The sequence below is a fragment of the Mercenaria mercenaria genome, chromosome 1 (genome assembly GCF_021730395.1).
Source record: "Mercenaria mercenaria strain notata chromosome 1, MADL_Memer_1, whole genome shotgun sequence".
NCBI classification, from domain to species: Eukaryota; Metazoa; Mollusca; class Bivalvia; order Venerida; family Veneridae; genus Mercenaria; species Mercenaria mercenaria.
Window position 1 is genome coordinate 75,349,323 of NC_069361.1, and position 15,209 is coordinate 75,364,531.

Here is a 15,209-nt window from a genome sequence, read left to right on the forward strand (position 1 = left end):
TTAAAGAAATTGAAGATGAGAAAGGAGAACTAAACATAAAAGAATCGGTCATAGACTTTACTCCTTATTTTATTTGTTTATCTAAAATAACATTAATACCTATTCGAGGTACTTTAACTGCCAACAAAATGTAGTCATTAGACTTGTTAGATAATGTCAATATTCGTAATAAAAACATTATATGGAATGGAAAAAAGATGTATATAGCATCTACTGCCAAGAAATACGATGTAATCTCGTTAAATTAAAGTAATATAAAAACCTTATTTTCTGTACTCATGATACTCTTAACTGTAGATGAAAGTATCTGGTATATATAACCTGACATCATTTAAATATTTAATAGTTGTTCCTACAGAAAATGTGTTTTTTTTTCTGAAAGGATTTTTCATTCTACATTTTTCAAAGCATTAGTAGTAGTACTTCTATTATTAATACCTTCTTTCACAATGGGTTATTGACTTACAATATTTACTAACAGCCTTACCCAAACTACATTTGTATTTTGATTGATTTTATAGACATAACAATATACATACAATTTTATTGACTATTAAACTGTGATATGTTGGGTGTCTGTAAATATAGCACAGTGACGATATAACAATTGTTTAACTAACCATGCAGCTAGCCTCCTAATATATCAATTATCAAATAATAGTTAAGTACAAACATCAGAAAATGTTCAAAACAAAATGTACAAAGTACGTTAAATAAAATTTTGTTTTAGGGCACCTACAGAACCTGACAGCAAGCCTAGTGTTTGTACTGTTAAGAACGCGGCATATATTATAAGAATCTTTCACTGGTTGCGGGTAAAGATGGGAATATCCGACACAAGGGTAACAGGAGCCTCGTTACCGCCTAAACAGTTACCCTCTAGCCGGATATTCCCATCTTTACCCGCTGCCAGTGATTGATTCTTTTTCTTGCATGCCTTTTTCTTCAATTTGAAGAAGATATAAAGAAAAACGAAGGTTTTTCTTTAAGGTGCTTTTAGTTATAGTAGCGTATGAATTTACGCATTCGTTCATGAATTATAGTACGTGAGTCATCTTACACTCCTGGGTGTAAGATGAGTTTTTCTAGCACCGGAAAAGCACGGGAAAAATCCTGTCCGGCATGCAAGAAATTACTCTCGTATCAAACGTTTCCTGGATAAAATCTTAAGGGGGATTTTCATGCATTAACGTGAACATTTTCCAAATGCAAGGTTTCAGGAACAACCGGTGAAAATAAAGTTAAGAATTTTAGGTAAAGATGCATTATTTATTACTAGCAATTTACTTCGGACGTGTAAAAATATATTTCTGTCCTGTCATTTATGACACGATGGTAGAAATGGATAAAATAGCGAACTGTACTGTAATTAGTCACTTTGAAACATAAAATTAAATGTACATTATCAAGGCTTGTTTTGGAAACTATACGAAATCTTTCCACAGAGGAATGACGACTTACTGTTATTGTATTTTATCCTCATAGATAGGACTTACATCATTATCCAATCGGTTCGAGATAAATGTACAATAATAATATACAAAACACGTTTTATGTTTTTGAAAATAAAATTTATTGGGTATTTTACAATGTGTTATTTATTTGCTTGATTGCATTATATGCTTCCAGAGGATCCTCTTGTAGATTTTATTATTCATACAGTGGGCAACATCATCCTAATGGTTATGGTTTCGTACGACTTTATAAACTTTGGTTACTCATATGTAATTTCTTTAGTTCAAACTGAATTAACGAAGCCAAGACCGAGGGATTATATTTTATTAACACTTATCCAGTGCATTAGGTGATGTATAAAAGGCATTTGATGAGTAGCGGGTCTTACTTTAATTAATGCATTTCAGTAAATGTTAACATGTGTTGGAAGTAAATGTCGATGTTCTGTCTTAAGGTCGTATCAGTTATTAACAATATTTACAAATTGGTAGGATTAAAAACGTTGCAGTTTCGTCAGTTAGTTCTTCGTTCCTTGTCGGCTTACTAAACCGTTATGTAAGTCTTATCTTATGGCCATGAATGCTATAAAGGTAATAAATTCACATTAAGATAAATACTGGAACTGAAATTTAGTATTTTCATATATAATGCAGTCCCTCGGGGCATTGGTGTGATTTTTAGTTTAGAGCATTTCTTGGTACCCTTTTGTAACGGGAAGCTTGAAGTAAAATTTTAGCTAGGGTGGACACTTGACATCATGGCAGTTTCCATAGAAACCAAGATGGCGTCCATTATGACCAGTTTAACTTTATCTGTTATACCAATTAAATGCCAACATAATTTGAATTTAATGTGTGTGAAAACACATATACAAATACATAGCTTTCTAAAGATCTCCAAAGCAAAGTCAACAAAGGTCAAGGTCATTTCAAGGTCAAAATGTAAAAAGACACTTTTAAACCCGTTTCTTCTATAAAACATTTTTATTCTTTAACATAGATTTAGCCATATGCCTCCAGAAAGTATTTTGTGACAACTTGTTATCAATACAATAAACAACAAATCTTAGTTCATGGTCATAAATTGAATACTCATGAAATCAGATCGAATTATGTGACACAAAGTCCATCTGTAATTTGGATGAAATATAAGGGTATAAAATAACGATAATAACATGTTATTGCTTAAGTTGCCTGAAATGTATATCCATGTTATTTGTTTGTTTGTTTGTTTTGGGTTTAACGCCGTTTTTCAACAGTATTTCAGTCATGTAACGGCGGGCAGTTAACCTAACCAGTGTTCCTGGATTCTGTACCAGTACAAACCTGTTCTCCGCAAGTAACTGCCAACTTCCCCACATGAATCAGAGCTGGAGGACTAATGATTTCAGACACAATGTCGTTTATCAAATAGTACATAACATACGTGTGACAATGCATGCACAGGATATAGTTCTCTCTGATTACCCACACTTCAAGGTCATTGAAGATGAAGGTCAATGTCATTTCAAGGTCGAAATGCCAAAATGCTTCTATTACTTTTGTACACATAACGTTTTATTTCCTTCGCACAGTTTCAGCCAAATGTTTTATGGCATCTTGTTATCGATGCAAATAGCAATATATAAATATCATATGGCAGCATGTGTGACATTGATATTGTCAACCCGAGAGCAGAATGTCACCCGAGGCGTAAGCCGAGGGTGACATTCTGTTTCGAGGGTTGACAATATCAATGTCACACATGCTGCCATATGATATTTATTTTATTATACCGAACAAAATTAAGTACATAAAAAAGTTTTAAAATGTTTTTAATTCATTTAATTCAATAAGTTTAACAAGGTAAACAAAATATCACATATATCAGGAAGAACAAAATTCCACTGTTAACAATGCTAATTAAATTCCTTGGAAAACTGTTTTTTATTGTACTTGACTGTTCATTTTCCATGAAAATGGAAATGTACTTAACCACAAATTTTAACAAGGTAAACAAAATATCACATATATCTAGAACAAAATTCCACTGTTAACTATGCTAAAATTCCTTCAAAAACTGTTTTTTTACTGTACTTGACTGTTCATTTTCCATGAAAATGGAAATGTACTTGACCACAGTTACTTATATTTGGATTGATGTTGTACATGAAAGGTGGTCTTGCTTGTTCAAATCGGTGTTTATAATTTGGGGGGCAGGCATGTGATTGTTCATAGTTCCTACATTATCATGGACTTGCTGAAATACACTATTAGCGACTGATGATGCCTGAGTAGTTATCACTGGTTGCAATGCAATGTTTGTACTCGCCTGTGTGACAACGGGTTTGTCACTAACATGTGGCTGCATATTTGGGGGATTATTCTCCTTCCCAGTGGTATCTAATTCAATGAATACATTATCATCACGAAAAATCTCCTCAAGAAAGTCAAGATCGCTAATGTCAACCCCCAGAAGTAGCTGTTTCATTTGGGGCATGTTGATTATTGGAGCCTGTTGATTTATATTTGTCACATTTGGCTTTTTCTGCAGGGCTTTAGCCAGTGTATCAGAAATTTGCTGCTGTTTTTCGTCACACAAACGTCTCGAGTAGCTACGAATAGACATTTCAGATTTGTGTCCAGACACTCGTACCAGGTGTCGAGCCTCGATTCCATTTCTATCAAGTTCGGATATTGATGTGGCTCGAATACAATGGTTTGTGTACCGTTTAGACAAATGTGCCAAGTTCGAAATATCGCCCATCATTCCAGCTAGTTTTCCCTTTCCTAAGGGAGCCATACAGTACCAAATTGGTCCATCAAGTTCGAAGCTATCAAGCGGTCGCTGCCATAGGCAGTCAATTCCTGGATTCAGTTTGCTGAGATACTTTTTAAAACGAAGCCACCGGACAATTGACATCACCAGGAAGCTCGTACATTTTCCCTTCGCCAATGGTTTCATCACAGCTCGACTCGGCACTGAAAAAAAAGTGAAATGTTTTGAGAAATAGTTTATTTTTAAATTACCTGAAAATTTGCATAAAGTCAAGTCAATATTCATTTATTGTCGGTAGATAGTATAATATTATGAACATAAGCAATGTTGATATATCTGTAGGTTTTGACTAGTCAAAATAATTCGACGTTCAGATTGTTTCATATTTGTGACTGGCAATCTTACGTCAAACTTTGAAGGACCAAAATAATGGAAGATAAATCACAGTACACAGTCATGTAAAGTTATTGGTTTTATATGGCGTGTAAACATACACAAAGGTTTAAATCACTAGAAAATTTGTAATTTTTGAGATTTGATAATTTTTACATAGATTAATGAGGAAATTGAATCCGACCTTTCTATACATGTAAGATTTATTTGAATTCATGGCCAATTTGTGAAATTATCAACATTTTAACCTATAGCATACAAATAGCGATAAAAATTTCATTGGAAATTGCTTCAACTATTTTAAGGGGTGTAACGATACGCTAGTCTCACGATACAATACATATCGTGATACAGATGCAACAATATGTGTATCGGCAGACTAAGGTATCGGGATACAGAGAATTGCAATATATCGTTACACCCTACTGTAGTAAACTATCTTGGTCTTTGAGTGGGGATATTGGCCATTTGCAAAAAATATCTCAATATTTCCTAGGAGCGCGTCAGATTAGCTGGACTAGCTTTTCATCAGCATGTGTCAACTGAATTTTAAAGATTACTGCAGTGTGATTAAATAGATTTAGATCTAGCAAATTTCTGTAAATTTGTTTCTTACCCATGATTTTTATCAGCTTCATCCACCATCTGATAGACATATCTCCTACCGGCAGCATTGACAGCGACGGCAAAGGTGTCTTTTTTCATTCCTCTCAGATTTTCCTGCCCTCTCCGGCAAAGAAAGTACATAATTTCAAACCAGACCTTTTTCTGTAACCCACATGGTGTGTCAATGTCAAATGCTATATTTTCACTACTGAAAAGTTTTTGAAGATCCTCAGAGGAAATTTCATCTTTGTGTTCAATAGATCCTTTACCCTTTTTTTTCAGATCTGTCACTTTGCTCTTAAATGTGGTAAGACATGACGAAAATGAATTATCATTGCACACATCAATTTTACACTCATCTTTCAGATATTTACAAATTCCGTACTTAATTGATGTCAGTGATGATTTCTTTAGTTCCGACCCATCTGTCTTTCTTATGCTTGCAAAGAATGCTCGAAGAGATTTGTTTAATTCCTCGCTTGAAAATCTTCAAATTCACAGTTTTCGCCGAGAAATTCACGAAACAGAGACACACTTCTTTTTATTACACGTTTTGTGTTTTTTGAGTCTTTCTGTCCATCAAGAGTGTCTAAATCATCTTCAGAAATACTAGCAAATCGAGACATGTTTACATGCTGACAGTTCCTGTCGTCTGATGTTTTTTGTGTACACATTGAATAGTGACGTCACTGCTGTATGTGTATAAGGGAGGCAATCACGTCATGATTTAGCTTAAATATTGAAGCAGTTATTTGCCCTTATATGACATTCAAAATATCACTGCGGTCACATGACCTGACAGTCAATTTTCGCTTGGTCACGTGTCAAAAGGTTGAAAATGTTTCTGATAGTCAAAATATCTCTTTTTCGGGTAATGGGATTTTACCATTGTATACAAAAGTGAGGTATAATAACAAATCTTATTTCATGGTCAGTTATTGAATAATGATAAAATTACATTGAATATGCGATTTTACCTCCATCTGTAATTAAGATGAAATGTAAGTCTAATAAAATAATCATAAATGCATGTTTTATGTTATGTTGCATGAAGTATAGCAGCATATTATCTATATGTTTGTTAATGTATTTGCATTTGATTAACTAAAATAACAAGTCATTAAAATAACACATTCCACAGTTCAAGGTCATAACAAGGTGACAATTTAAAAAGTAAGAAAAACATGTTTTAACTAAAATGGCTTAAATTCATTTGCATTAAATAGGTCAAATGCATCCAATAAATGTGTTTTCACTACTTCATGTGGCTAATGCAAATAATAACGGAACTAATTTTTCAGCAATTACCCTGATAGTTTGTTATAAAATCACTACCAAGAAAAATTATTTGATTTATAGTTCCTGTTAACACACAATGTACTATCAGATAACTTAATATGTGAGCCGCACCATGACAAAACCAACATAGTGCATTTGCGACCAGCATGGATTCAGACCAGCCTGCGCATCCGCGCAGTCTGGTCTGGATCCATGCTGTTCGCTAACGGTTTCTCTAATTGCAAGAGGCTTTGAAAGCGAACAGCATGCTGGTCACAAATGCACTATGTTGGTTTTCTTATGGCACGGCTCATATAATGTCAATGAATGTTTTGGAGTTGTCTTGAAAGCTAAGTGATGGGTCAGATACTTATAATTAAAAATGAAAATTGGTAGAACTTATATTCACCAGATGGAGAGTTTACAGTTTATGTAAGATATCTTTCGCCACTTAGAACGCTCGTTAGAAACTGCATTGCCCTAACAACACCTGTTCAATAATTAGCGTCTACCAATATAATTGTAACGTCCTTGAGGTGGAATTATCTGCCATGAATGTAACGAGCGATGACGCACTACCCTGTAGGAAGCTATAGACTACTAGCTGCAAGTATAGAAGTTTAGCCAAGAAACGAAACAAAAACATAATCGGGCATCATCATAATTATTAGAATAAAGAAACGTTCAAGAAGATGAATCATTAACACGTTGCTCTGTGTGGGAAGTTCTAACTTCCTGTGTTAATCATACTGCAAACATTCTCAAGAGAGCCATACATAACATGTAATATCATGATCAGAAATACAGATATGTGCTATTCAAAAGCTAGTATATTCATCTTTTGGTTATGCTTAAAATTAAATAGTATAAATATCTAACTTATATCTGCCTTCATATAAAATACCTAAAATCATATGAAGAATTCCTACTTTGCTACTCCAAACGCCCCACCCCACCCCTAACCCCTCCCCGCCACCACCAAGCAAACCTGTGAAGGGCATTATGGTTAAAATAGTTCGTTTGCAGTTCGTTAACCTTTTGCATGTACGATATATTTTGATAATACGTGCGAGTTCTAAGGGAATTTAAAACCTAGAAGATTTTTTAAATGTTGTCAATGGTTTTTTGTTTTGTTTACAATACATGTATTTACAATAATGTATATACTCTGCAGTACAATAATGAAATATCTCACACAGTCAGAAAAACACGCATTAAACTACGCATTTTAAAATTCAAAGAGATTGAATACTATAATGATATTTCTTTCATTTCATTACCTCTTCCCACTTTAAGCTGGCTCACGGAAGGTTAATGGTTATACGCATGTGCCCGCCCGTGATGAAGTGCACAAAGAGGGACCTGGGGTCTTCCTCCACCATCGAAAGCTTCGGAGTCGCTACATGACTATAACTAAGTCAATGTGGTATTAAACCGAACAATGAATTTTATTTTCAAAGTAACAGAAATGTAAATGTTAAATGATAACTCACGTATGATAAAATAACAAAATATGGACACATATCAAACCAAAGAAGTCTGTTTTTAGATATGGCGGGATGGAGAATTTATTTTATGTCATAATGTTCATTTCCTATAATTAAGTTAATCGCTCAGTTCTAAAGTCTAGACATTTAAGTGTGTGCATGACTTTTTATGATTGGGCTGTGTTTCTAAATTGAATAAAATGATGTATTAGCATGATCAATTCTGTTGCAGAATTCAAATGTTATTACCTACATTAAATACTAGTAAATTCATTAAATCCAGACACATAATTGTAGTGGTTTGAATAGTTTTCATGTGTATGCTATTGAAATATGTCTAGTTGTTAAGTTAATTGAATAAAGTATAAAAGTAGCTTGATTTGGGATGTTGAATTCGATTCGAATGGATTCTGCTAGACCTCAATCGTCCGATACAATGACCCGTTTTGTGCCTCCGTTATTAAAAATTGAGGCGGCCATGTAATTACCCTTTCCGTATGTTCGTGCGTGTGTTCGTGCCTGTGTTCTTGCTTTTGTATATCCGATGTTTGTGTTTGCACAAAACCGACTTTAAACTTTGTTTGTGTCGGCTTTAGGGATATCTTGGCACAACTGACCGCAATAACAAGACAGAAATGCTAACCTTGAATATTCATATATATTAAGTATTTCTTCATAAATATCAAATGTTACACGAGAATATAATATGTTATCTTTGACATATTAAATCTACAAAGAAGCTTGGTGTTCTTATGAGGCGTTGAACAATTCATAACCCTTCATTAATGGACCCAGTCATACCGAGTCTGCTGGTATTTGCTTTGTTGCATTTAAAGCTTACAAAGGCTCAAACATTCTAGTTTTAAAAAATCGAGGTTTGAGAAATTTCAAAACGATACGGTTCAAGTACTCTAGTAATTAATGTGGCTAAACCTTATAAATGTACAAATACCATAATTTATTCTAAACTTTATTCGTGTAAACGGAAACGAATCTACAATTATCCGCTAGGTACTTAGTGCAAAAGGGTCGTGATTGAAGTTCGGATCTAATTATGTTAGGCACGATATGATTTATTAAGTTAAAAACACTATGTTTCTTTGTAATCAAAAGGATTGAAATTACAGCAAAATTATCCACGCAGCTCGTTAAGATATTATTTTGTCTTTAAGATATTAATCACAAGCAGATATTCTAATTAGGAGAATAAAAACAAAATGAAGATGTTTCATTGTGTACTTTTCATGAAACTGCGTTTCATAACAGACTAATGAGACTGGTGTTACCTTTGCTTGTTATGTTTACAGAAACCACTTGTACTCTTAGTTAAAGAGGCCTCCGTCGTCGAGTATGCTTTCAAATCACTTGCTAGTTAACCCTTTAGGTTTGAACTGTCATCAGAGGAAATTATTAAGTCACATGCATGAATAGGAAAATTCAAACAAAGATCTACTGATTAAAAGCAAAAACATAGCCAAATACTAGTATATGAATATTGACAGGTACGTATTATGTAATTTTTTCTCACAAATTTGTTTCCGCTTAATAACTTCAGAATTCTTTGACATATTACCCTCAAAACTCGACATTCGCATTGTTCAAGGGCAGCGAATGACCTATGTTGACTTTGAGATAAGTGCATTATAGGCCAATGTCTCTATTACTGTTAGTGATTAAACCACAGGTCGTCCGTCTGGTTGTCTGTCAGCGATTTTGTCTCGTTTCAATATGATAAGAATACTTTAACTAACCTGAGATTATCAAACAGCAATGCGCATTGCTCATAAATAGTAAATGTCTTCTATGGATTATGAGGTAAGTGTGTCAAAGGTCAATATATATGATTAAAGTACAAAAATTAGGTTTTAGAGTATGAGGGAATATTAGAGAAAATGTTAGATATAATTTAATGACTCTCATATATCGAAGTTATTAGATGCTTTTCGAAATTTTCACTGTAAAAGGTTTCAAGAAAAGATTTTGAGAAACGCCTGATCCTGAGAAAAGTAAAAATCAATGCCTGCTAAAATGATTAGATATGCAATTTCATAAAAGTCGGGGAATTTGAAAGTGTTCATAAGTTTGAAACTAATCTTAACATGTAATACCACTTAATTTTTGTAAATGCGCTTGTAAGACGTAAATTACAGCACGAGCGTGACACCGGTTACACTTCAAATATCACAAAGGAAACTACCATATTGGATTAGATTTACTGAAAAATAGTAAGTAAATATTAAAACATTTGAATATAATGTTTTAAATTTTAAAATGTAGGAGGGTAAAAGAGAAATACATTTATCATGAAACTGGGCAAACAGTTTCGGATTAGAAGATGTTCATTTCCTACTATATACGCATTAGGGAACGTGACCATACCCTCTAGCGGCCATGTGTTTCATCGATCCGGAATATGTGGTTTCTAAGAATAAGATTTTAAACGTGTTTTTTTCCGTTGCAATGGCAGTCACAGTCATGCTTAGAAGAATGCAAATTTTGAAGAAATAAAAACGTTCGGACTATCCGGGGAACAACCAGTCTAAGTTTCACCACTTTCACCAAATGGTTTCAGAAGATATATCGTTTTAAGACAAATTTAGACGGAGCACGGAACACAGACGGCGAGTTTACAGCCCATCCCGAGTACCCCTTTCTTTTATTTGTTAATTTCTTTTTCTTTTATTCTTCCTCCTTCGAAAATCTCTTACTATATGTTACCTCATAAATATACACACTCATACTTCAGTATCAGATCAAAGCCATTTAGCTTTACACACTTATGGCGTGGTCACACTACACGTAGTTAATCGTAGTAAGGAATGATCGTAGTTGATCGTAGTTGATCGTACTAAGCGTAGTTACACGTAGATAATCGTAGTCAAACGTAGTAATGATCGTAGTTCGAACTTATGATTTGTCCGTAGTAAGCAAATAATTTTTCGACATGTTCAAAATCTGACTACGATTAACTACGATGTTTTGACCCTACTGTGACCGTAGTTTGAACGTAGTTGATCTTAGTTAAACGTACTTGATCGTACTTAACAGTAGTGTGTATTGTTTTTGATCGTAGTACTAGTACAAACATGATATGAAACGAGAGCCGATTACACAAAAACTTTACTGTTATATAAATTAATTTCAATTCTAGTATGATAATATCGCTAATTATAAATACTTAAAAAATTAAATAGAATTGTTTCGGTATTCATGCGAAATGAACAACAGATTTGGATCGGCAAATACATGTACATGAATCGCGCTAGCAATCAACTGTTCATTTACCATGAAGACCGGGGAAAATCCATTTTAAATATTGCATTTAAATTATATTTTCTCTGCATTAGTTAGCAAATCTGTGGTATAAATTGCGCATTTTTATGCATTTTACTTTTAAATTCAGTTTTCGGCCATTCTGTTTTATAACATCGTTTTTTCCTAGGCGGCATACTGAAGCTTAAATGATGCTGTCTCGTCAACTTCCTTGAGCAAAATGACTGTAGCCGTCCTGCGCAGGCGCAACCACAACGCTTTTCCGTAGCTCAACGTAGTTGATCGTAATTTGTCGTAGTTGTTCGTACTTCGATCGTAGTATATACGTAGTGTAACGTAGTAACTCGTGGTAAAACGTAGTGATACCCTAGTTAACCCTACCCGATTTAGTCGTAGTTGAACGTAGTTGTTCGTACTTACACGTACTTCAACGTACTTAGACTTTCCATATTTCATCTTTTAAACCTAGTTCGAGCGTACTTCAACCTAGTTGACCGTAGTATTACTACGACAAACTACGTTTAAAATGAACTACGACCAACTACGTGCGTGAACGTAAATGTGACCATTGCTTTAAGGAAATGAATTCATATAAGTCTTTTTCGAAGACTTGTTTTCTAATCCTATATATATATTCTGCTCATATGTATAGCACACTTGTATGAATGCATGTATGTACCCACTGTATTCGAAATAAATATCTCCTGTATAGTGGTCTCTCCTTACAGAAAGTAAACTTTAAGCACAAGGAGAGGTTATCACTGGTGTAGTTAAAGATACTACATTCTATAGAATTTCATCGTTGCGTGTCGTTCTCCGTATTCTACAACCACGTAAATATTCTGATCAAATGACTTTTTGAATAGGCACCTGCAGTCATGAATGAAATGCACTGCCTAGAATTATCTAAAGGAATGCTGGTATAACAAAACATTTGCTAATTTGTCTGTAAGACACGTCAGAATATTTCTCATAATTATTAGCTTTTTATGAATTTGGATCTCAAGCAAGCAGGTTTAAGTGAAAGTATAGAAAATGAATCTGCCCTGTAGATTTCATTAAAATTTTCGCATTTGCAAATTCACATAGTTTCATTCGCACATATTGTATAAATCTCTGTTCTTCAAGAAAATCCAAAACTTAAGTATGACAAGTTCACCTATATGATGTACATGGAGAGCAATCCTGCTTATACCGGCGTCAGTATAACCTCTTTATATCGTTTAGATATATCAAAGCATGGTTCAGTCATTTTTCTATTATTGACGTAACGGTTATATTTCTCTGAATACTAATTAACCTTAGGAAAACGTAGCTTGGGAAATACCTGCTATTTGTAATGTGAGGAAATAAAGAACTTTTCCGTCTGATTATTGAACATCGCAGATATTTTTAAAAGAGACTTATGAGCCGTGCCATGAGAAAACCGACATAGTCTGGTAAGGATCCATGTTGTTCGCTTTTAAAGCCAACTGCAATTAGAGAAACCGTTAGCGAACAGCATGGATCCTGACCAGACTGCGCGGATGCGCAGGCTGGTCTGGATCCATGCTGGTCGCAAATGTTGGTTTTCCCATGGCACGGCTAAATTATATTTTACTAAAACCGCGCAACACATATTCGTTTTTCAATTTTATTTGACATCCATTTGGTTTACTGAGAACAGTAGTTTTATTATTACAAATACCACACCGTTACAGAGAAATAGTAAAGGAAGGCAATATATAGTTTGTACATTAACTACTAAAGAGAGGTGCCCCATTAGATGAATAATAACCTATTTGAGGGGTGAGGGAATGGTTAAGGTCACGCAAACTCATTTATAGGTCATATGGAGACTTTCCAGCTTTTGATAATGGAAGAAGAACCCATGTGTCCATCCGAACATTAATTCAGACATGAGCGAGTACCGACGTTCCGTAAGCAATCTGGAAGAGTTGCGTGCACGAAGGCATCCTATAGACACCCAAATCAAGGCTTCGAAACCAAAGCGGCGAGGGGCAAGTGATTCGAAGTCAGCGAACTTAATCACTTGGCTAAAGAGGCTACAAAGGATTATGATTAAGTCATTCCGACTAATACTGATGTCTCAAATAATTTATAAAACTGATTATTTACAAATCTGGAGTCATTTTAAACATTGTTTAATAACGTAATTAAAGTTTTTGTCTTTTGATTATATGTAAAATGTAACTTATGCACACGTAATTCCTCTTCCACTTCTTTAAAAATTGCACCTGTAGTTGGTAAGTAAATTACAGGTTCGTAATATTACTCCGACTTTTATGTGAAATGCTGTTATGGAAGATCATATTGGCATGTATAATTAAATCAGACGATTGTAATAGGAAGAACAAATATTTGATATTAAATTTCTTACGTCTAATTTAGTTCGATTTTTGCACTGTTAGTAAAAATTCTAATTTTGACACCATTTGCAACCGGATTCTCATATGACGTTTTCCATCTAAGGCGGCATCAAAGCATAGAAAGCAAAATTAAAACAAACTGTGACTTAAGAATCGGGAGGCCGACAGATGTCAGAAACAAACAAAATTGATATATTCCTGAATAAAAACGATGATTTGCGTCTAAAGATCTACGATTTCACCATAAACCGCATATGAATAGGAAGTTTCTTTTAAGACATGATTACCGTGTGTTTAGAAAGTTATCTGATACCTTCACATTTGTTTATCTAAGCACTTTGAGTAAGCTCTTGAGATAACTTGAAAATATGCATGAATGGAACTTGATGCTGTAGTTTTCCCTTGAGTATATTTATCCATGATGTTTTCTCAGTTTGCGGAGACGGTATAACAAAGTGAACGAGACCTTATGACTTAGCATTTTTTGGTTCTTAAATAAATTTACAAGAACATTTTCATATACTGAGAAAGAAATATTTCAAAATAAGCGTATAGCTTCATTCTTAATCCTTTGTATTATTACTTATATGTAAATATGCTAATAAAATACTTTTTAATCTGAAAGGCTTTCTTTATTTCGTGCACCACGTATTTGTGTGTCATCTACTTGATTTTGCTAAGTTAAACTTGGCGTATGATATAACCTTTTGTCCACATTTTACAACCATCGACTGAAATTAATATATCAATGTCGAACTCGCACATTCTCGGTTAGCGGTTGCTATGTCGAGGTTTAGTTTGATAAAAAAATTCTTTGTGTAAGTTTAATCATGTTAATTAGATAAACTAAGTGTTACTTTTATAGCGTAAATCTATTGTTTTCTGAATATTGTTTTGCTCTGCTTATCAGAAGTTTCTGTGTTATATGTAATTAAATGCAAACGTCTTATTGACATAATTCACAGTTTTAGATTTCCGTCTTAGAGTTATACGTGAATACTTGGATTCTTACAAATACAAAAGAGCTTACTTATATACGTATTTAAACTACCAAAATTTCTCAATTTGAAATCTAAAACAAAAACACATGCCAAACATATCACTTTATAGATAGATAGATAGATAGATAGATAGATAGATAGTTTATCAACAAAAGGTTACAAACCCATGAGTTCACATATAACATATAATCATATAACATTTAAATAGTAATGTCAATGGCGGTGTATAAAATAAGTGATTTTACATATACACATAAACTAACATGTATATCTATGCAATCTGACATATTTTTAAACAATTGTCTTGATAATAAACAGTTTTGTCAGTTGACATATAACTCACTGAACAAATCAACTACATACTGTAATGTTCTGATTATATATATGAACATTTCGGACCCTTAAAGGGATTTGTATTCTAAATGACTGACCCAAGACGGGATTGTTTAACACTACGTTTATTCACTACAGCTAATACAAGATAACTGATTTAACAGTATAATACAAACATGTATACGTTCTTAGAACCGGCACGCTATACGCTAGTGCGGTGCAGGAGGGAGGAGCTACATTTCATGAATGAGTGACCA

General features: G+C 33.9%; 2 protein-coding genes across 2 annotated transcripts in view; both read right to left on the bottom strand.

The window, feature by feature from the left end:
* LOC123533700 (gephyrin-like) overlaps positions 1-15,209 on the bottom strand; it is a 473,298-nt gene that overhangs the window by 39,744 nt on the left and 418,345 nt on the right. The gene's annotated exons all lie outside the window — the stretch shown is intronic.
* LOC123552146 (uncharacterized) lies at positions 3,931-7,490 on the bottom strand. Its single transcript, XM_053518963.1, has 4 exons — positions 7,453-7,490; positions 6,189-6,194; positions 5,222-5,698; positions 3,931-4,415 (listed from the first exon to the last, which is right to left on the bottom strand). The coding sequence occupies exons 1-4, from the start codon at positions 7,488-7,490 to the stop codon at positions 4,328-4,330; spliced, it is 609 nt and encodes a 202-aa protein (XP_053374938.1). The 3' UTR covers positions 3,931-4,327.